This window comes from Primulina tabacum, chromosome 2, assembly GCF_025594145.1.
Source record: "Primulina tabacum isolate GXHZ01 chromosome 2, ASM2559414v2, whole genome shotgun sequence".
Classification (NCBI taxonomy): domain Eukaryota; kingdom Viridiplantae; phylum Streptophyta; class Magnoliopsida; order Lamiales; family Gesneriaceae; genus Primulina; species Primulina tabacum.
In genome coordinates, this window is record NC_134551.1 from 11,502,261 (window position 1) to 11,525,792 (window position 23,532).

General features: G+C 37.9%; 1 protein-coding gene across 1 annotated transcript; it reads left to right on the forward strand.

The window, feature by feature from the left end:
• Nucleotides 1-2,442: 2,442 nt before the first annotated feature.
• On the forward strand, nucleotides 2,443-18,341 carry LOC142530374 (uncharacterized). The gene is made up of 6 exons (XM_075636183.1): nucleotides 2,443-2,568; nucleotides 3,842-3,995; nucleotides 4,861-5,161; nucleotides 5,555-5,600; nucleotides 14,075-14,350; nucleotides 17,365-18,341. Exons 2-6 carry the CDS (start codon nucleotides 3,847-3,849, stop codon nucleotides 17,382-17,384), a joined length of 792 nt encoding a protein of 263 aa, XP_075492298.1. The 5' UTR covers nucleotides 2,443-2,568; nucleotides 3,842-3,846; the 3' UTR covers nucleotides 17,385-18,341.
• The last annotated feature ends 5,191 nt before the right edge of the window (nucleotides 18,342-23,532 follow it).

The following is a 23,532-nucleotide window of genomic DNA, read 5'->3' on the forward strand; positions in this document are numbered from 1 at the left end:
TCTGCCTCTTTGTGTGTTTCTCCCAAAAGTACATACAGATTTGCAGCAACCTTTTTCGCCTTCATAACCACAAGCGCGCCCTTCACAATTTTCATGATCCCGTTCTCGATACGAGTTTTGCACCCGATGTCATCCAATTGTCCCAAGGACAAAAGATTCTTCGTCAGTCCTTTCACATGTCGTACCTCCTGTATGGTGCGAATGGTGCCATCAAACATTTTAATTTTTATAGTACCGACCCCAGCGATTTCCAAGGCATGATCATTTCCCATGAATACAGATCCTCCTGAGACTGGTTCATAATGATCAAACCATTCTCTCCGAGACGTCATGTGCCACGTCGCTCCTGAATCCATAATCCATGTGTCACAAAATTTGTGTATGTCTTCTGCAACTGTTGCTGGTTCGCTGAATAATATTTCACCACTGCCTGAAGTACTGGGCACATTTCCTTGAGAAATTTTATCGATACTCGTACACTCTCTCTTGAAGTGCCCTTTACCGCCACATTTAAAGCAGTAAAATTTTTCTTCTTACTTCTCGACTTTGATCTACCTTACTTTTGGCTCCCACTGGAGTCACGGTCCACGAATCTTCCTCTTATCATCTGTAACGCCTCTGCCTGCTTCGATGTTACCAACCTATCTTCTTTATTCTTGCGCCGGCTTTCTTCTCTGAGAACCGCAGTTAAGACATCGTCGAATCTTAGAAAGCTCATAAGAATATTGTTGGTAATGTTGATGATAAGTTGATCATATGAATCTGGTAGACTTTGAATTAGAAGCTCCGCACGTTCATTTTCCCCTATTTTATGCCCCATGGAAGTGAGTTGGGCAAATAGAGTATTTAGTGTGTTTATATGATCGGTCATCGATGAGGATTCCGCCATTCGAAGAGTATAAAGCCTTCTCTTTAGGAAAATCATGTTGTGTAGCGACTTGATCTCGTACATCTTTGTCAGAGTATTCCAGATAACTTTGGTTGTTTTTATCTCAGAGATACTTGACAAAACTTCGTCAGCTATAGCCAAGTGTAAATTGGCAACAGTATTATCATTCATCTCATTCCACTTTCCATCATCCGCAATCTCCACCGGTCTATCTCCAATAGCCGCCAAGCAATTCTCCTTTCTTAAAACTGATTGTATCTTTATTTTCCACAGCATAAAATTGCTTCCATTGAACTTTGCTATCTTGTACCTTCCCGCCATTATGTCTACAACAATTTTAGTAGACTGGACAAAATAATCCATCCTTAAATAAAAAATCTCAAAAAATCTTTCTGATGTGGAAGATCAGTCTAGGCTGCAACCACAGAGCATACTCAGAATTTTAAGAAATTTTAAACCAAGGCTCTGATACCACTTGTTGGTCCCACGTGCGGAATTTGAGATAATAAAACCCGAAAATAAAGAATAAACTGGACACCGAGATTTACGTGGAAAACGCCTAAAAATTATTAGGGTAAAAAACCACGGGCAAGATGAAAAGATTTTCACTATAATATTTTGTGGTGTACAACTCACTCACTGTGTTTCCAAAGAGAACACACTCTCTTAATGCAGGAGAACAAAACACCTCACAAATATTATAGAGCTAAGCACTCAAATGCTTATAAGATGAGAGAAAACTCGAAGAAGGGATGAATGAAATGATCGAATTCTATCTCTTCTTATAATCAAAATTTTGAGTGTGAAACCGCGTGCATTTATTAATTTCGTATGCAATTTCGTTTCTTCAGCAATCTGCAAAATAAGACCCGTCATTTCAACAAAATAAGTCACCATCCGACATCGACTTGGAAGAGCAGCAAGGTGACTTCAAGTATTAGCGGTTTTGAGAACAACTGGATGACTTGAGAAAATATCATGTAAGAGCAAATCCAACAAGCTTGTCCAACAATCTGAACAGTCCACCTGACATTGGGTAGTCCAGCAACCTGCAGTTATGTAATTTAATTTTAGCAATTTTATCATTAAATTTTAGATAAATAAATTTTAGTTCTAACGTCAAGTATCTAAAAACCTTCATTTTATAAAAAAAATCATGACAAAAATCTGTGTAACACGATCTCACGGATCGTATTTTGTGAGACGGATCTCTTACTTGGGTCATCAATGAAAAAATATTACTTTTTATGCTAAGAGTATTATTTTTTATTGTGAATATTGATAGGGTTGACCCGTCTCACAAATAAAAATTCTTGAGACCGTCTCACCAGAGACCTACTCAAAAATCATAGCCAAACAAAATTACTTGAAAAATTAAATAATTAACAAATTATATTTATATTTTAATTTATGCATGTAAGTGAAAATTGCATGAAATTTTAGAATAATTGTATATATAATGTATCAAAATATATATATATATATATATAGACACACACACATTGCAACTTTTAAGAGGAAGCTTGCGACTTTTAAGGAGGAGGCTATTTATGTTATCGCGTTTCATTGTAATTTCAATAAGTTTACTTTTTTTTTATTTACTGGTGTTTTTCCTTCACCGGTGCAATCCACGGGTGGCTCCTCCTCCAAGTATTCCGGTAGTAAGGTGACTACAGGAGGTACTAATTCGAAACTAGTTTGCAATATTTTCCTTTCTTTTTTACTTGTGATGGAATTTCTGTGATTTGGGTTGAGATTCAAAGTTGAATATTATGTCGGTAATATGTTTCCTGAGATGGTCTAAGTGAGCTTGTGGATATATTTAGCTTTCACCAACTCCTATCACGTCCGAGATTAACATTTGTTTGGGAGGATTTAAAATTGAAGTTGATTATATAAGAAATCTGCAATGTGTAATTGAATGTTGAGGCAAATGTTGAAACAAATTGATGAAATTATCAGAAAAAATTTGTCGTTATGTCATGAGCTAGAAATGTAAGCGAAGGTTGCTGCTAGTGTTGTTATAGAGTAAATGTAGGTTTTGGTGAGCTTTTTCTTATGGTGCGATGGTCAGATGAAGATAACCAGAGGATTTCACCAATCAGAAAAGAAAAGGAAGGAAAGGACGCCTGGAAAAATTGTTAAATATGTCATAGATTAGCGATTAACATTTCATTGGCTGTTCATATCTAAATATAAGTACATGCTTATCAAAGTCTACAGTTTAAGGTCAGTGGTTCATAAATAACCAAGTGCAGAGCTGTATTTTGAGAATAGTTTTCACTTTAAGGAACAACCAAATTAATGGTTTGATGGTGGTTCCAAAGAATCCACATTTTATCGAAGAATTGGAATATTACAATGATGATGAATCAATAGTTTTCTAGTCCTTCATATACTTCTCATAAGACATTTTAGACGCACTACTTGGACCAAACTAAAAGTTTTTTGGTGATGAGATTCTCTGAAAGGTGAAAAATTTACCCAAAACTATTAATTGTAAGCGAAATGTTTGTAAAAATTTGTTTTTTGGACAACTATGTCGAAAAATTCCTCTCAATTGCACTAATGTCCGTCAACATTGTTTTGATCGAAGTTTTACATGGCCTCCCAGTTATTGTTATTGATGATGTACCTTTTATATTAAACGAAATTTATTAATAAATAAATCGAAATGTTCCACTGAATGATAAGGTATAAATCCATATTTGATTCTGCACTTTAAAAGCCTGTGATTGAACCACTGAGGAATAAAGCGTTGCATGAAGCTAGTTTCTTAATTAACTCTAGCACACAATGCATGTTTGCTGCAATGCATATTTCTTTTGTGGTATGTGCCATTGCTAACTAAGAATGCTGAACTGGCTATAATTGCTACCAATATTTTACTACAAATGCAACGTTGCGGAAACATCCAATTAGTTACTGGTATTTTTTTTTACGGTTTTGCAGAAGCAATGGCCTCACTGTTCTTTACAGCTGCAACTCTGTCTTATGCTACTACAAATACAATCCCCAGATTATCAGTTGCAAAATCCACTTTTCTAGTTACTACTAGGAAATTGCAGCCCCATTACGTTGTTTACCCTCCCAGTATTGTTACTTGGTACTTACTTCCCATATATGCTCCTCTCATTTGGTTGTGCGGCGTGCGATCATTTTTTCTTTTCATTTGACTTGGAAGTTGACTTATGATTTCTTTCAAGGCTATGAGATAAAGATAAAATAATTTTATTACGAAAAATTCTTAAATGAGAAGGGGGGTTGGTGTTTGCAAAAACCAAAAAGTCTCCAGGACCTATTGTTAAGAATAATGAATTAGTATTTTCATTAACAGCACTTAACCAACCCTGCAACCAGATGCTTCGGATTTGTTAACATGCAGTAACATAAGTCTCTATCTTTGTTTTTCTTCAAATTTTTAATTTTACACATTTTGTCAATACTTTAAATACACAGCAAACAATGTTTAATGACCAACCTAAATAGATTTTATATCTTATTTTTTTTCATCCATATTAAGAAATAACTAATAATTCTTTAGCACATCTTCTAGTGGTTTTTCATATAACTGTATTTGCTAAAAGGAATCTTGAACATCTATGGCCCATTTTTTCATGGAATACTGGCGATCACGTGGACCAAAACTTCAGAATGTTGCTTTTTATTTTCTTTTTTGTGCTCATAACACCTCGCTTTTTCTGGACGACACGGGTATTCTTTTTTACTTTTATTTGTATGTCAAGTCCGTTTGATGACTAGTAAACTATCTGCATGTAAGTGATGGTATCCTTAAACAAAGAAGAAATCAATAATTTCTAATGAATGTGGGAACTTGTATGCACATTTTGCTTGTAAACTGCTTTGGAAATTGTATATAAAACAGCATTTACGTTGTTATTGCTGTCAAGCCAAAAATTATTAGGTAATCACTTCTTAAAATATTCAAAATTCTGTATACTCGAACTTAGGGCTTTTGCTGGCGGTAATCCTAGAAACACTCCAGTTGCTGATAATGATGGTGATGAAGACAGGGAACCAGACACTAATGACACGTCACTTGTCTCAGAAAATCAGGAGGATAACATCGAAGTAGAAATAGAGACCACAGGAAAGAACAGTCGGAGAATCAGGTCAAAGATAGTCGTGCAGGCCAACCTCCAAACGCTGTGGGAGGTGCTGACTGATTATGAAAGATTGGCTGATTTCATTCCTGGCCTTGTAGTCAGCCAGTTACTTGAGAAGGGAGATAACTTTGCACGTCTATTTCAGGTCTGCCATTAACATACCCATTTATGGTATTGATTATATTCATCTGAATTAAAATGGGGGCCTGGAAGTAAATGACTGTAATTTTCAGCAAGATAGATTCTAATCAAAGTTTTCACTCTTCACACCCGTTTGAAAGTTGATAATCAGTTCTCAGTTTAATTATTTTTCTCTGGTCTGTTCTGCTTATTGCTCAAGTACTTTTCAGTTTTTTATATTTCGCTGCTTGTGCTTTTCTTATTTGTGTATGGGAAGATTTTTAATAGAAACCAAATCGTAACATTCTTTGGTAGTTGTTAATTTCTATTTTTCAAAACAAAAAATGAAACCGAACAATTGACTCCCATTCACTTCCTGGATTTAATCAACTTATGCTGCTTCGATTGCATTTAACAGATTGGCCAGCAGGATTTGGCACTTGGGCTGAAGTTCAATGCAAAAGGTACAATTGATTGTTTTGAGAAAGATCTTCAAACTCTTCCTTTTGGTCAAAAGCGTGACATTGAGTTCAAGATGGTTGAGGGTGACTTCCAAATTTTTGAGGGCAGTTGGTCAGTTGAAGAGGTTGAAATTATTATGGTTATCCCTATTCTTATATCATGTTTTTTGACTTCATCTATTCATATATGAAACTCCCACCAGTATTTGTCCAAACTAATTTAAGTTGGCTACTATTACGTGGCCTGTTCAATTAGTAATGTTCTATGCTGAACAAATGGCACTGGTCAAATAATTTAAAACTTTGAAAAATACTTAAAATGTTGGGGTAATATGTTAACCATTGGTTCTTGTTTTTTAGCATACTTAGTGGTTCTGATCTCTGTCATGTACTTTGGATCATTTGTAAATGCCATGCTTGCTCTTATTTCTGCAATTTATATGTGACATACGTGAAGCATTTACAGACATATAGGGGTAGATTCGTACTTTACACTTGAGAGCCATAACATAACCTTACCTAGATTTTTAAACTTTAATATATGGGAAATTTTATTGTTGACCATTTTTAACACTTCCTAACATATCAGCTGTTGTGCTGTGGGGGTGGATCGGCTAGTAAAGAAATATTTAGATTAGATTAGATCAACTCTTTTTTTTATATTTGGTAGGATTTTGAATAGATATAGATTGATTTTTATACCCAAAATCATGGGATTTTGATTTGTATTCTCAAAGTATAAAACAGGCATGTACTCCAAGGATTATTAGTACAGAATTTATAAAAGTTTTTATTCTCTTTTACATGGTATTACGAGCTGAATGGTTTTTCCTCTGAAGAAAAAATGGCCAACACTGATTCCAGCTCATTGACCCATGACGGCTCTCAAGCCCATCCTCGGCAGCCAAAAATCCCTCTTCTGCCGCGCTCTTTCCTAGCGTCGACTCCTCTCTGTCCGTTACCAGTCACAAACTCGATGGCCACAACTATCTCCAATGGGCACAATCTGTAAAAATTGTAATTTGTGCCCGTGAAAAGTTAGGCTATTTAACCGGCAAATTGCCCACCCCGAAGTCCATTGATCATTCGTATAAATCGTGCTTGGTGGAGAGTGCTTTAGTTCTCTCATGGCGCATTAATTCAATGGAGCTCCATATAAGTCGTCGTTACCTCTGGTTTAAGACAACTAAAGACGTGTAGGATGTGGCACGAAGTATGTATTCGCCATTCGGATCTGGGTAATGCTTCCCAGATGTTTGAAAATCGGTCCAAGCTGAAGGAGATGAAGCGAGGATCGAAATATGTCACTCAATATTTTTCAGATTTGCAAGAACTTGATCTGTTGTTTGAAGAAGACCATGCTTGTGTTACTTGCAGTGATAAACTGTGGAAACATCTTGAGAAAGAAAGGGTCTTTGATTTTCTTATGGGTCTCAATCGCAATTTGGATGAGGTGTGTGGTGGCCTGGGATCCTTTCCCATCTTCGGAAGATGCTTTTGTAGAAGTTAGACGAGAGGAAGTTTGCTTGAAAGTAATGCTTCCTAATGCAATTCCGGCGCTTACCAATGTCCCTAAAGGTTCTAGCCTTATTTCGTATAAGAACCCATCCTCTTCGAAATCTCACTTTGATCTAAATTCTTCCAACCTCCCCATTTGTGAGTACTGTCATTATCCTGGCCACGCACAGGATAAGTGTTGGAACTTCATGGCAAACCACCAAATTGGCAGCTGAAGAAGAAGAAGGATGGCAAAGCTTATCAAACTTAATCTGCAACAGGGAAATCTGGTTCCACTTCAGTGCCTCTGACCAAGGAACAACTTGAACAAATCTGCAAGTTCCTGAATCAGTCTTCGGTCACCTCGCAGTCCAGTCCAGTCCCACTAACGGATCGTGTTCGATAGCACAATTTGGTACAATTTTTTCTGTCAAAAAAACTTCTGCTTTGGACCCTTGGATCATCGATTCAGGGGCTTCTGATCACATGACAGGTTGTTTAAACATGTTTTCTACCTATATTCCTTGTGCTCATCCTACCAATGTTGTACTCATCCTACCAATGCTGTCCTTGCCGATGGGTCAATGACACAGTTTGCTGGAATTGGTAACATAAAACTGTCTTCAACCATTGTCCTTCTTGCAGCTTTTCATGTTCCTCCGTTAAAATTGCAATCTAATCTCTGTCACAAAACTAACTCGGGATAATAATTGTGTTGCTAAATTTCTGCCCTCTTCATGTCAATTTCAGAGGACCTATCATCGGGGAAGAATTGGCAATGCTAGAATTCATGTTGTGGCATCAGAGGCTTGGCCATCCAAATTTCTCTTTTACAAATATTATTTCCCTCATTGTTTGGCAATAAAAAGTCTACTTCGTTTAGTTGTGAAATGTGTCAATTGGCTAAACACACTCGCACATTGTTCCATTCAATCCTACATGAACCATCCACCCCATTGTCCTTTGATACCCCATGAATGGGCCTATCAAGATCAGGCTCAAACCGGATTTTGGACTCCCGGCCCATCCCTAGCCAAGGTAGAAGGCTCATGATGGAACCCAGGTATTCTCCTGTAAATACCAGGTTTGAGAGTGTAAATATTCATTCACTATATTGGTTTTTTGTAGCACACTTAGCTGCTCTCTCATTATATTCTCAGTCTCTGACTTAAGCGTCGGAGGGGCTCTCTTCTAATGGTCCCCTTCGTGTTTTCAGACCTAAAGTAAATTCGAGGTCTACATTCAGACTGCTATCACCTGCTGGAATCGAACCCTAAATTTTCAGTGAGTATCACTTAGCGCCGTACGTGGGAAGTTTGAGCTGCGACGTAGAGATGGTAGGCCGGAGAGGGAGCGGAGCAGAAGAACTAACACAACATTGTCACCTCCTCAGATGAGACCCGAACAACCTCGTTTTGAGGAGAAGAGACTTGAACAACCTCGTCCTGAGATGAGAGCTGAACAACTTCGTCCCAATGAGAATGTAGAGAGCTTGACCTTGGAACAGTTAGGTCAATTCATTATCAATACAGTGGACGAGGCCATGAAGAGGAACCAGGAATCTATGTTTGCCGAAGAGCAAGCTCTTCACCAGGAGCGAGAGGAGAATACTGAGGGTCATCAGAGCAGGGTTGAAGAGACACAACCACTCCCAAGTGGGGAGAATCCCGAGATGGAGAAGGTGTGGAAAGAGATAAGAATGTTGAGACATCAATTAGGAAACATGGCTCTAGCGCCCAAGATAGAGATTCCTTTTTCCCTCGCCATTTTGAAAGAAGGGCTTCCCTCAAGTTTTCGACAATCGAGCGTGGGAGAGTATGATGGGCGTACTTACTCAGAAGAACACTTGAGAAGATTTGAGAATGCGGTTTTTTTACATCAGTACTCAGATGGAGTTAGGTGTAGGGTGTTCCTGGGCACGTTGGTGAGATCAGCCCAGCAATGGTTTAATATGCTGCAGCCCAACTCCATACAATCTTTCGAGAATTTTTTCACGTCTTTCTTGCACCGGTTTGCTAGCAGCAAGAGCTATCAGAAAAATTTCCTAAGCCTGTTCGTGATGAAGCAACATGAAACGGAAACTTTGCGAGAGTTTATCCAGTGTTTCAACGCAGCGCTGGAGATACCAGCGGCTACCTCTGACATTTTGATCAGTGCCTTTACCCAAGGATTGAGAGGAGGAAAATTCTTTAAATCACTATTCAAGAAACTTCCGTTGAGCTATGATGATCTTTTAGCTCGGGCAGAAATGTACGTGAATCTGGAGGATGCACAACGGCACAAGAGGATAGAGCAACGACCCGGGGGAAGTAGGGTTGAGGGAGGGGAGGGAGGGGGTAGGAAGAGAGGTGCGGGCGAGAGAGAAGAGGATAAAGCTAGAGGTAAAGGACAATTCTCATCCCACGTTCCTTTGAATAGGAATCGAGATAAGGTGATAGAGGTGACAGAGACAGAAGAGAGGTGGGAAGAATCGCAAAGGGTTGAAAATGATGCTAGATTGCCTCCGCCCGATAGATGAGAGGGGTCCTCATTCGGGAGTTGCCCGAGGTCTCGCCCGTCCCCTGGGTGAGGTCAGGGCCCTCCCTGGATAAACCATAGGGTAGTAGAGCCGAGAAATGAGTGGCGGGGTCAAGATGTCCCTCGAGAGCCTGCCGATCCAAGGAGGAGAATGAACGAAGACAACTCTCCTACGAGAGGAATGATTCATATGATCTCGGGAGGTGCTACCGATGGAGACTCCGGGCGAGCTCGGAAAGCTCATGGAAGAAGGTTAGAGAACTTTGAGATATCCAGGGATACAGACTTACCACAAGATCCCTTCATCAGTTTTGGGCCGAAGACCTTTGAGGCGTTGTGGTTCCACATAATGATGTCTTGGTGGTGACGGCCACCATTGCCAATTACGACGTGACAAGGATCTTTATTGATAATAGAAGCTCCGTGAATATTTTGTTCAAGAGAATGTTGGTTCAGATGAAAATGGAAGGATTTGAGTTTGAGCCGGTCTCTACCCCTCTGTATGGGTTCGCGGGACATGCCATTCAGCCATTGGGTCAAATTGTTATTCCTTTATCCGTGGGGAGTGATCCTCGGTGGGTAACCAAGATGATAACCTTCATTGTGGTAGACACTCCATCATCGTACAATGGAATCTTGGGACGGTCGGCCCTAAAAGATTTTAGAGCCACTAGCTTCCACCTATCATCAGAAGCTTAAGTTTCTCGTGGGAAAAAGAGTTGGAGTCTTGTACGGGGACCAAAAAGTCGCGCGTCGGTGTTATGAAGGGGTAGCGAAGGAGGAGGGAAAAAGAGCGCATGTGAAGGTTAGCATGATTAGGAAGGGAAGAAGTGAGTGACTTGGTCCTAAGGAAGGTACAAGAAGAGCAAAGAGGAAAGTTGGACCCAAAGTGGGAAGCTCTCTTCAGAGCAATCGAGAAGCTTAATTCTGGAGCTTTTTACTTGGAGAATGCTCAAGGCAAGACTTTAAAGAGACCCTGTAATGCTTAATACCTTAGGAATTATTACTCTTGACTTTGTCGTTGATGTATTTTGTTTTTGAATTTGTCCTATGTAATCGGTTGAAATTTAAGGAAGCCAAGTTCTTATATTAAGTTCGTGGATATTGCTGTATTATTAGGATGGTATGAGTTAAATTTTACCTACTTGGGCTATGCTTAACAGAGGAGAAGAGGTGGAGAGATTGAAATTTATTATTTTTCTGCTAATGCATCGCTAGTCAGAGGGAGAGAAGGTGAAAGTTTTATTTTTCTGCTAAAGCATCGCCTAGCAGATGAGTCGGGGGTGAGGATGTGAAACTTTTATTTTCCTGCTAAGGCGTCTAGCATGGTAGTCATGGGGTGAGGCGGTGAAACTTTTATTATCTAGGCTATGCCTAATAGAGGAAAAGAGTTGGGGAGAAAGAAAATTAATTATACTTATGTGGGCTATGCCAGTAGAGGAGAAGAGTTGGGGAGAAGGAAAATTAAATTTTACCTAGTCGAGCTATGCCTAGTAGAGGAGAAGAGATGCGGAGATTGAAAATTAAATGTTACCTAGTTGGGCTATGTCTAGTAGAGGAAAAGAGTTGAATAGATTGAAAGTTAAATGTTACATACTTGGGCTATGCCTAGTAGATGAGAAGAGATGAGGAGATTGAAAATAATATTTTACCTACTTGTGCTATTCCTAGTAGAGGAGAAGAGTTGGGGTGATTGAAAATTAAATGTTACCTGCTTGGGCTGTGCTTAGTAGAGGAGAAGAGTTGAGGAGAAATGAAAATTAAATTTACCTACTTGGGCTGCGCCTAGTAGCGGAGAAGAGTTGGGGAGATTGAAAACTTTTTTTTTCCTGTTAAAGCATTGCCTAGCAAAAAGAGTAAGAGGGTGAAGAGGGTGAAGTTTTATTTTTCCTGCTAAGGCCCGGCTTAACAGAGGAGCGAGAGTTTTATTTTCCTGCTAAGACATAGACTAACAGAGGAGTAAAAGGGTGAGTATGTGAAAATTTCAATTTCTTGCTAAGGTCCGGCTTAGCAGAGGAGTTACGAGATGATGAGGTGATAGTTTTATTTTCTTGCTAAGACATAGCCTAGCAGAGGAGTAAAAGGGTGAAGAGGAGGAGATTTCATTTTTTCTGCTAATACCCAACTTAGTAGAGGAGTCAATGGGTGAGGAGGTAGAAGTTTTATTTTTCCTGCTAAGGACTATCTTAGCTGAGGAGTCAAGGGCGTGGGGAAGTGGAAATTTTATTTTCCTTCTAAGGCCAAGTAGAGGAGCTTGAAGTGGTGATAGTGAAGGTTGGAGCCTAGTAGATGATCTTGAGGTGATAAGAGTGAAGAGCTGGAAGTATGGAGAGAAATGGCTCACATTTTTCCTATGGCAAAGGCCTAGTGAGAGGAGTTACAAGACAAGTGTAAAGAATTTAAATTTTCGCTATGGAGTGGCGAGGTGAGGCTACGGGGTTGTTGCGAGGCTGTGGAGTTGCGAGGGTAGCTGAGGGCGTGCGTGAAGTGAAGGAGAGTCGAGAAGGCGAGGTGTACGAGTGAAGGGCTGGGACGGCGACATGGTGATGAGAGGAGGCTGCGGGCAAGGGACTGCACGCGAGGGGCTGTGGAGAAGTGCAAAGGACGAGGCTGAAGGATGACGAATAGGCGAGGGCGAGGGCGAGATGGTTATGAGAGGAGGCTGCGGGTGAAGGGTTGTGGCGAAGGGCGAAGGCGAGGCTGATGGAGGGGTGAGGGCGGCGAGGGCTAGCGAGGCTGGTGGAAGGGCCGGTCGAGCGTTGGCTAGGGGTTAGGGCTTGCGAGGGCTTGCGAGGTTTGTGGAGGGGCGAGGCGAGAGCTGGTGCAGGGGCGAGAGTGTAGGTGGCAGTGAACTGGCGCGGGCAAGAGAGAAGTGATGGCAAGGGGCTGGCAAGGCTGGCGAGCGCACGAGGGTAGGGCGATGGGTGAGGTTGTGGAGCAGCGTGGGCGTGGAGAAAATATTAAGTGGAGATAGGAGAATGAAACAAGGTGGGGAATGAATGGCTATCTATAAGGGAGCCTGCCACAGATGTAGCCTTTCACAATGGAAGGTGATTTAATTTGTTTCCAAATTTTTAGAGACTAATGAGCAACAGAAGAAGAACACACAACTCACTTGATGTAAACCGAGGACTACGCAATTAATCGAACTTCAAATCTGCTATTCAGTTCGACTTGGGAGGGGGAGACTGGTGATACCCCATGAATGGGTCCTTCAAGATCAGGCGCAAACCGGATTTTGGACTCCCGGCCCATTCCTAGCCAAGGTAGAAGGCCTATGATGGAACCCAGGTATTCTCCTATAAATACCAGGATTGAGAGTGTAAATATTCATTCACTATATTGGTTTTTTGCAGCACCCTTAGCTTTTCTCTCATTATATTCTCAGTTTCTGACTTGAGCGTCGGAATGGCTATGTCGGGACACCCTCCCGGTCACCTTCTAACGGTCCCTTTCGTGATTTCAGGCCTAGAGTAAATTCGAGGTCTGCATTTGTACTGCTATCAGATGCTGGAACCAAACCCTAAATTTTCAGTGAGTATCATCATTAATACACAGTGATATATGAGGACCCTAAAAAATTCCCACCTGAAATTGTAAAAGTCCTCACGTTTATAGATGATCACATACGAGTGACTTGGGTGTACCTTCTTCACGATAAATTAGAAACCAGCAACATGTTCAAAACTTTTCATAAAATGATCAAAACCCAATTTCAAACACAAATTCATATATTACGCTCAAACAATGGGATTATGGGAGGGAATATTTTATTTATGTTCTTGGGGAATATTTAATTGAACATGTGATTATTCACCACGTTTATAAATGATCACACACGAGTGACTTGGGTGTACCTTCTTCACGATAAATCAGAACCCAGCAACATGTTCAAAACCTTTCATAAAATGATCAAAACCCAATTTCAAACACAAATTCATATATTACGCTCAAATAATGGGAGGGAATATTTTATTTCTGTTCTTGGGGAATATTTAATTGAACATGTGATTATTCACCAGTTCATGTGTTGATACACTCAACAAAATGGGATTTCAGAGCGAAGGAAAATGCACTTGTTAGAAGTATCTAGGGCTCTTACGTTGATTATGAATGTTCCAAAATATTTTTGGGCGGATGCCATATTAACTTCTGCAAATCTCATCAATCGTTTTCCAAGTCACCCTCTCAACTTCAAAAAACCAGTGTCTATTCTCCAAATGCAGTATCCATTCAAACACCATACTCTTCCCTTGAAAACCTTTGGGTGCACAGCTTTTGTCCATGTTCATGAGCACAAACGTTGTAAACTTGATCGTAGGGCTGTCAATACTGTGTTTATTTGGTATTTTCCAACTCAGAAGGGTTATAAGTGCGTTTGTCCTCAAACCAAAAAATTCTCTGTGTCCTCTGATGTTACATTCTTTGAGGACACTCCTTACTTCTCATCAGCTTCGATTCAGGGGGAGAAGACAAAGAATCTAGCTTCTGGATTAGTTTGAGCATACCCTTACCTACTGAGCCATTACATGTCACTCCATATCCAGGCAGCAACCTTTGTAGCCCTACTTCGAACAATAACAGCCCTTCGAGGTTGGAAACGAGAAAGAACACATGCCTAAAAAACAAGAATTTCAAGTCTACTCTCGAAGGAAAATGCCACAAAATTGCAAAGGAGGTAGTGAACTCTCCTCATTGCCAAACGGATGAACCGATGGTGGTGCCACTAAACGAATCAGGTACACCTTGTTCTATTCTTGATTATGATATTCCATTAACTCTTAGGAAAGGTGTTCGATTACGCACTCAACATCCTATATCTTAATTTCTCTCATATTCAAAACTATCACCTTTATTTCATGCTTTTACATCAAACCTATCTAGTATGTTTATTCCCAGGACTGTTGAGGAGGCCGTGATTATTTTATAATGGAAAGCTGCCATCCTTGAAGAGATGAACACTCTTGAGAAAAACAAAACTTGGAACTTTGTGAAGTTACCACTTCGTAAAAGCACAGTGGGGTGTAAATGGGTCTTTACTGTTAAATATAGGGCGGATGGTTAGTTCAAAGATATAAAGCTCGCCTAGTGGCAAAAACCTTCACACAAACTGTTTGAGATTGACTATAATGGTACATTTGCTCTTGTTGCTAAACTTAATACGGTTTGAATTCTCTCTCATTGGTTGTCAACCTTAATCTTGATTGGCCTTTACATCAATTTGATTTAAAAAATGTCTTTTTGAATTGGGAGTTGGAAAAGAAGTTTATGTGTCAATCTCCTGGATTTGAAGTCCGAGATGAAACTGTTTGTGAACTTAGCAAATCTCTTTATGGCTTAAAACAATCTTCTCGAGCGTGGTTTGACAGGTTTTCAAAGGCTATCGAGAGGTTTGACTACAAACAGGGGCAAACAGACCATACATTGTTTGTAAGACACTCCGAAGTCCGAAAAATCACTATTGTTAGTCTATGTTCATGATACTATCATAACTGGAGATGATAATAAGGAAATAAAAAAAAATCAAATCAATGATGGCAAAAGAATTTGAAGTTAAGGACCTAGGAGCATTGAAATATTTCTTAGGGATGGAGATTGCGAGAAGTAGAAAGGGAATTTCAGTTTCTCAAAGAAAATACACTTTGGATCTCTTGGAAGAAATAGGGATGCTGGGATGTAAACCAAGCAAGACTCTGATTAAACTTTATAACAAAGAAAAGATGCTTGAAGTAGGACTGGTTGACAAGGGGAGTTATCACCACCTTGTGGGAAGACTTATCTACCTTTCAGGCACAAGGCCAGATATTGCTTTTGCAGTCAGTTTGGTCAGCCAATACATGCATTCTCCATGCAAGGCCATCTTAATACTTGAAGCAAACACCAGGAAATGGGCCATTCCTTGCTAAGACCAATGATAATAGTTTAAAAAGATTTACAGATCTAGATTGGGCTGGTTCAATTGACGACCGAAATCAACATACGAGTAATGTACAATGTTACGGGGGAATTTGGTCACATGGCGTGGCAAGAAGTAGTCTATTGTGGCTAGGAGCAGTGCAGAAGCAGAGTGCAGGGTCATTGCTTATGGAACAGTGATCTTATTTGGATTAAGAGAGTAATGGGATAGTTAAAGATAGGATTTGAAAATCCTGTGAGACTCTATTGTGATAACAAGTCCGCTATCATGATAGCTCACAATCAAGTTAATCAAGATCGAATTAAACGTGTTGAAGTAGACTGACTTTTTATTAAAGAAAAGATAGAGGAAGGCACAATTGATATTGAATATGTCTTTCCATCCAACAACCAGCACATCTATTCACCAAAGGACTGAGAGAGCAAACTCTTGAATTTCTTGTTCCCAAGCTTAGCCTCATAAACATCTATAAATTTTTGGATTAGATCAAATCTTTTTATATTTGATAGGATTGTGAATAGATATAGATTGATTTTTATATCCAAAATCATGGGATTTTGATTTGGAGGGATGTACACCAAAGATTATTATAACATAATGTATAATAGTTTTATTCTCTTTTACAAGTAGGCACCCGTCCCGTAACCCTCTTACCCAATCTCCATACTGATAAGAATTGTGTTTTTTCTCTAGATCTCGTACCCAACAAGTGTTGGGACCCGACTGTTCTGGATCCTGTCGGATGGAGAGAGAATATTCCAATAAATATTTTTTAATCCATGAAGATTTTGGTTTTTTCTGTCGAATGCACTAGCAACAAGCTTCTAACAGAACCACCTCACTCCACCCTTCTACCCACATATATTTTAATAGAATAGCTAACCAAACTAACTACCGAAATCAGAGTTTCATGATGCAATAGCAAATAATGGTGAGGTGTTAATAATATCTCAACGAACAAATTCAAAAATGCACAAACGATATTCAAGAGCAACTTCAGCCATTGGAACAAAGGAATAGTAATAACTCCACGGTTTGGCAAATCTGGCGGTGGTCGTCGGGTATGACAATGTCCACAAGCAACACAAAATACAAGAAATATAGACTATTTGACCCATAATACATACACACTCAAACACACACACACACACACACACACACACACACACATATATATATTATTGCAAACAAAATGAAAAATTGATACGGAAAAGCGCTATAGCTTTTAGAATAATCAAAACAAACTTACCTATCTTTTGCTAGATGTTTTGAGAAGGGCCATTGTCATTGGAGGAAGATGGATTGTTGGGGAAGGGATAAGATGAGAGAGCTGGGAGGGGAACCCTAGTTGGCTAATCTAAATCATATTTTTTGTAATAAAAAATCCAATTAAAATATATTATTATTGTAATCGGGTAGGGACGAGAATCCGTCGGGTGGAAGTTATATTTACGATCCTTCTCCCAACATTGATCTGGATGGGAAAAAGCCCGATAACTCGGTCGGGAAAATGGCGGGCCGGGATGTTTTCGGGACGGGAATGGAGTGAGATTCAGGATGGGTCGGGATTTTGCTGGCCCAATCAGCAGTGTACTCTTTAGTTAAACTTTTGTTTCAGAGTCTTTTTAATGAATGGATGGTAGCAAGACATGAACTCATGACCTCTTATTTGGCATGACTTGGACATTATATCGAATGACCACCTTGTCTAAATGTTCAAACTGTTAGTGATGCGTGGCATTTTAATAATTATTGTCTTTAACAAATTTGATGTTTTATCTTTCAGATTCCATTTTGTGATTTATGTGGCACTCTTCCTTACTCTGGATTCTTCAGGTTGTGAAATGCAATCCTGAAGATTTAAAGACTGATTCTGTTAGAGAACTTCAAACAAGACTGGTGTATGTTGTTGATGTGAAACCTAAATTGTGGTTGCCTGTACGCCTTGTGGAGGGTAGGCTCTGCAGGGAGATCAGGACAAATCTATCATGCATAAGGCTGGAAGCTGAGAGAGTATTTCAGAGTGCAAATTCGGCTTTATAGTGGAATGTGGTTTCAAGAAGGTAGCCAAAGATTCTCGACATTTTTTTCAACAATGGGCTTTTCTGAGGAATTCCTGTTGCATCATTTGCACGTACAAATGAATTGAAATTATATTACATCATGGGTAACATTTTAGTGTTTGTCTCTGGTTTATTTTCAAACAATTTATGGGGCAAACTCCTGGGAAAGGTCAATGTGCTGCATTTGTAGGGGTCATTGTCAAATTTGTTGGTGTAAAAAACTAGAAGGATTTGAGTCATGAGGCTGTGGTATATAAGAATGGACGTGACTAATAGTATTAACCAAAGGGTAAACTGATAAAAAAGAGTAAAATGCTTCTTTTGAAACAGGCTTTTGTAAGATTTTGGTGTTAGCATCTAAAGTATACTTGTTCAGTGTCTTATTTATTAGCCTAAATGATCTTTCTAGAATGTGCTTTGAGAAACTTAGCGAGCCTTCACGGAATGGCATTGCCTCGAACTCTATCCCACGATCATGGAACACTTTGTATGCAATATATTTATCAATAACATTTGGTACTTGCAGGTGAACAGACTCTTATTCGCAACCTCTCCTTTAATATGAAATTTCCTATGGCCTATATGACTTGGTATTGATTATGTTTGAGCTTGTTTATGAACTTTTACCGTATTAAACTTTACATTATCATTTTTGAGCAGCTGTTTCAGAAAAGAAATATTCATGTTCATCATCCTCCAGGATTCATCAAGTTACCGAATAATTTAGGAGATGATTCCACCCAGAAGTTATAGTAAGCTGTAGTTGTAACTAGTTTTCCTCTTGTCTAACTTATATGAGGAAATTACACCATCCAACACCCTTCTTCTTGCTCAAATTTTAGTTCACATGCCTACAGGATAGCACGAAAGACGAAGAATGCTGGCATGTATCTAATGGAGATTTTCTCCTGTTACTTGGAGACTGTCAAGGTTTAAACTTTTCAATGGAGCTGCCTACAACTAAATATTCTTCAACTTTTACTGTATTGTAATTGGCATTCATTTGTATACATATTCCGCTCATTTTGTACATTTACAATTCCCTATTGGCTCAAAATTTGTAAGTCATTCCATTAATTTTTTAATTGTGATCTTACTGTGATCATTCAAATTTTATGTTATTTCTGTATTTAAATTATTGTAATTGTGTGTATATATAATTTGGTGGGACGTACGTGTATATGTTACGTCAGACACATTATTAGTAAATGAATTTATTTGTTAAAGCAATTCTATGTCTATCTATTTATCTATAATAAACTATCAAGATAAGAAATCTTTATAGCATCATACCAATTTTTTCCCCAATATGTCCGTGCATCTAGCTTTGATAATGGAATAAGTATGCCAAATTTAATATTCCAGGTCGGGTGAAACCATTATTTTTTAATATAAACCATAATTGAATTATATAAAAAAAATTATTGATGAAAAATTAATCTGTCAAGATACTAAAGTTGATATTTAACATTAATATTTGAATTAAAACAAATTATTTTCAACCCAAGTTATTATAGAAATTGAGTTAAATATGAGATGTTAAAAGATGCGAATTCTAAAAGATTTATTGTCAAATTTATCTATTATGGATTTAAAAATCTACTGATCAACAAACTCTTGGTTAAAGGAAACGATATGCAATGTCTGAGGATATAAATACTCATTTTTATCATGAAGTGATGTCTAAAATCTGTTGTTAAAAGTGTCATTAAGGAGTGTTTGCGATCTCTAAAAAAAGATTATTTGTTTATGAATTTAATAAAATCAATTTGGCGTGTTTTCAAACTCGGATTCTGCTTTAGTTTCTTAACTTAATTGAAATCCTTGAACTAGTGGAATGTTGATTCTGCTTCTACAAAAAAGATTATGATAAAAAGTTAGTATTAGAATCAATTATTTATCAAATATCATCCACTTCTGATTTTCAGTTTTTCATTTTTGTTTTCAAACACGAGCATCCACTTCTGATTTTTCCCCATATCTTCATAAACTATAAATTTAATTACTTCTTTGAAAACATAATCTTTTGTATATACTTCCTATATTTATAAATTTTAGTGAAATCTGTTTATTTGTCTCTAAATAGAAAATTTACATATTCTATCCTAAATATTAGTGATTTTATAATAGAATAAAGCATATAATTCACGGGCGTAGCTAGATATTTTTAATCTGTGAGCAAAAATTATCTCATATTATAATTCTCTAGTACTGATTATCTTATTTATTTTTAATATATCAATAACTTAAACTAAATGACAAATTATATTACATATATATGTTATGAAAAAAAAATGCTTAAGAGAAAATACAAAAACTTGGAATAAAATGACTTGTTTATTGAGAATGATTTTTTGGCTATTATATAGCCTTACATGACCAACTGAAAGAAAAACTAAGCAATCCACGTTTAACAAAATAAATATGCCGATGCCAAAAAATGTTTAATTGAGTTGGACAATTCGAAAGAGTTGTGGGCATAAATTAATATGATATTTGGAGTATTCAAAAATTTTTGGGCCAATAAACCTGCTTGCTGGGCTCTTGTCCATGCTTCTGATCCGTCCCTGTTAAGTTCTAGTAAAAGATCAACTGTTTATCAATTTACCAAAAACTATAGTTGATGTAATCTTATAGCAATTTAATCGTTACGTTTCGGTTGTTCTCTTAGTACGACACCAACATTGTGGTTTCAAGTTTATTTGTTAGATTTAGGGAATTTGACCACATGGAATTGTCCATCGTGAAGATAATGCTTTAATCAACTTATAATAAATAATATAATTAAATAAATCTAAATATGTAATCACATGTTTTGAATCCAGTGTGTTCCAGTTGATATTTGATAGTCGATAATTATTATATATAAAATTGATAGGGGCAGTCCAATAAAATCACTTGAATGTGGATTTTAATTCAATTCATCATAGTTTTCTTATACTGTTATGTTAGAGTAGGTGCCCGACAAGCCAACTTGTTGCTTGAACTTCATTGACTCTAATGTAAAATAATCTTTATTTTAATAATATTTTACGATTTTATTTGATTATGACATAATACTTTATCTGTATACCCATGCAAGCTGCATAGATAAAGTTCTTAATATACAATAGGTACCAAGAGGTCTGCGTCGCAACGTAAGATCATGGAACTCATTAGGAAGTGTACCGTATATTCTAAATAGGTTCCTAGTCGATTCAGCCGCCTAAAACAAGGATAAAGGTCGCTCGAGCTTGAGTCTAGCATTTGTGGTGTAAACGCCATGTTTCATTGGCAAAGGCATGGAGATGTCCATTCACGCAGGATGAGTGATCATAAGATGATGCACTGAACAACCCTCCCTCGGACTGTCCAAGTGGTTCTCATTTATCGAGTGGAATAGTCTGCAGTTATAGTTGTACACCATTAGTTCTTTGACCCGGGACAATGTAGGGGCTATACGTACTAGCATGCACTTTGATCCGTTTATCGACTCCATCGAGGGTCATCAGGTGGCGAGGTTGGGTGTAATTTTGAAATACGTATGAGCAAATGCATTGTAGTCGAGGATTCACTGTTCGCCTATGGGTGAATATATCCTATGTGATCTGATGAGTTAATAGTGCAAGGAGTCTCTGGCCAGAGCAAGAAATGTGCTTTAGGGAAAGATGTTTTCCTAGTTGCACATGCCATGCGACTATTAGTACTCAAAGATAAATCACATCGTTATCGAATTCATATGCAGCTCTCGATATACCAATGGTTGCAGATTCGATCGGGATATATGTATTGAAGGGACTGTACTATACGCTAACCATGACTGAAGGTTCTTGCAAGCACTATCAGTGATACCTAGGGGATCATGGGACGATGCTACTAGAAGCACTTACCATGGTCCGATGGGTGCAATCAGAAATGATTTCTGACATTCTTGATCAAGGAGTTGATGAAAAGAATGAGGTTAACTAGTGTAAAACCGAATAAGAATAAATGTTATTCTGAATCACATGGAGATGTGAACCCACGGCTAGTTGTATTTCTAAACCATTGAGGGTCACACAAGTATCGGATTCTGTGTTCCCGTTGAGATAGTCAAATTTCAAGGAGTTGGAATTTGGCGACTATAATTTAATGGAGATCAAACAAGAAGCTTATAAAGGAGTTTATGAGCTAATTCCATAGGATGAAGAAATGGAAGTTGACATGATTGCTAGATAAAGAAGGAGAGTGTAACTGCCTGTTTTGTGAAGGAGTTCACTAAAATTGGCAGCTGCCAAATATGGTAACTGCTATATATGGTAAGTTCTAAATTTGGTAAGTGAAAATTTTGATATTCGAAATTTTCGATTTTCATTATATGAACAAGATTTGTATTCGTGGTGCATCAGCGCTCTCGGATAGTCGATCAGGGTTATAATGAGTTCAGAATCATTTTTTTTAGTGAATTTGGAATTTACTAATTAAATGATTGTGCTAGTAGTGGTGACTACTAACATGCATAAATTCTCATAAAAATTATAGAGAAGTCTAGAATTAAATTAACTGAGGAGTTAGTTTATAAATTAAATAATAGTTATTTAATTTAATATACATATACATATATATATTTTATATGGTGATATAAAATATGTGTATATGATATTATTATATCATGTATTATTAAAGGTTAATAAATACATTATCTATTAATTAAATGGGAGTTTATAATATAATGAAACTATTAGAGTCCTTGTGGGAGAGGGACTCCTAATTAGATTAGGAGTCTCACTCTATATATACACCACTATGACTCATAACTACTAACCTAGTTTTTTCACACAAAAGAAAAACAAAATTCTCTCCTCCCTAGAAAAACCTCTCGGCCACCACAAAGAAAAGAAAAAAAAATTGTTGGCTTTTTTGGTTTTTCTTATTGCCGTGCCTCCATCGTTGTACCATCTTCGGATTTTAGAAATTCGGAGATTACAGTCTCAACGCACAAATTGTTTGGAATTACTAGTGCAATCCAAACAAGGAATTCAGTTTCTGATCGTGGACCCAATTAGACGATTAAAAGAGAAGAGCCATTCGTAGGGATTTACAAGAAGGACTATCTCCGCGTAAAAATCGGAATAGTTTGGAGTCCAAGCGTTAAGAACACAAAGGTATAATCCTAAACGCCCTATGAATGTTTTTAAACACACGACGTCCAAGAACAAAAATTTTTAACTTCCGCTGCGTCTTGGGTGCGAGAATACGATATCCCAACATGTTATTCACATGCATAGCATGTCATATATAAATCTAGTGTGTGCACGTAAATGCATTCCCATTTTATTTATTTATTTATTTGTACATATCATTAATTTCAAAGGAAAAAAATAGCAATTAATAGTTGTGACAGTAAATAAATTTTATAATAAAGAAGTTGATTTTTTAAAAAATTTATGCTTGAAGTCTAGCCACGTCATGTAATGTTGGGTAGCAGAAACGTTAGCGATCGAGATTTAATTTTGATTATAACAAAACTTGTTGTTATATTTATAATATATTTACTCAAGTGTATAGTTGCGAGATGTCAAGTTGAGATATTTGACAAGCTGAAACTTAAATGAAGTCAAGCTGCAAATCTGGCGAGGTCAAGTATTTCGATGATATCTCACAAACCAATAATCCAAATGACTGACGTAAAAAAAAATTGAAAGGCCAACTCAATTATCTAGAAGTCATATCTCAGGCTGGTCGAGTGATTTCTGGAGTTATTGAGGCGAAATGACGATCACAATATCTGACCGGCCAAACATCCTCGAGCCGGACGACTAGATAGACCAACTTTGGTATTTTGGCGATATCTCTCAGCTCAAATATAGTAAGGGGAGGATTAAGCATGCGTGAGAAAGATCGACAATGATCTACAAATCAACTTCACAAATTGAAGTCTGAATTGAAGCTTAAGAAGTTGATAATTCGCGATGGAGTTGCT

Coding starts and splice junctions, on each gene's coding strand:
- LOC142530374 (XM_075636183.1), top strand. CDS start 3,847: ATGGCCTCACTGTTCTTTACAGCTGCAACTCTGTCTTATGCTACTACA. Junction 3,996..4,860: donor CCTCCCAGTATTGTTACTTG/GTACTTACTTCC, acceptor ACTCGAACTTAG/GGCTTTTGCTGGCGGTAATC. Junction 14,351..17,364: donor GGTGCCACTAAACGAATCAG/GTACACCTTGTT, acceptor TGGATTCTTCAG/GTTGTGAAATGCAATCCTGA.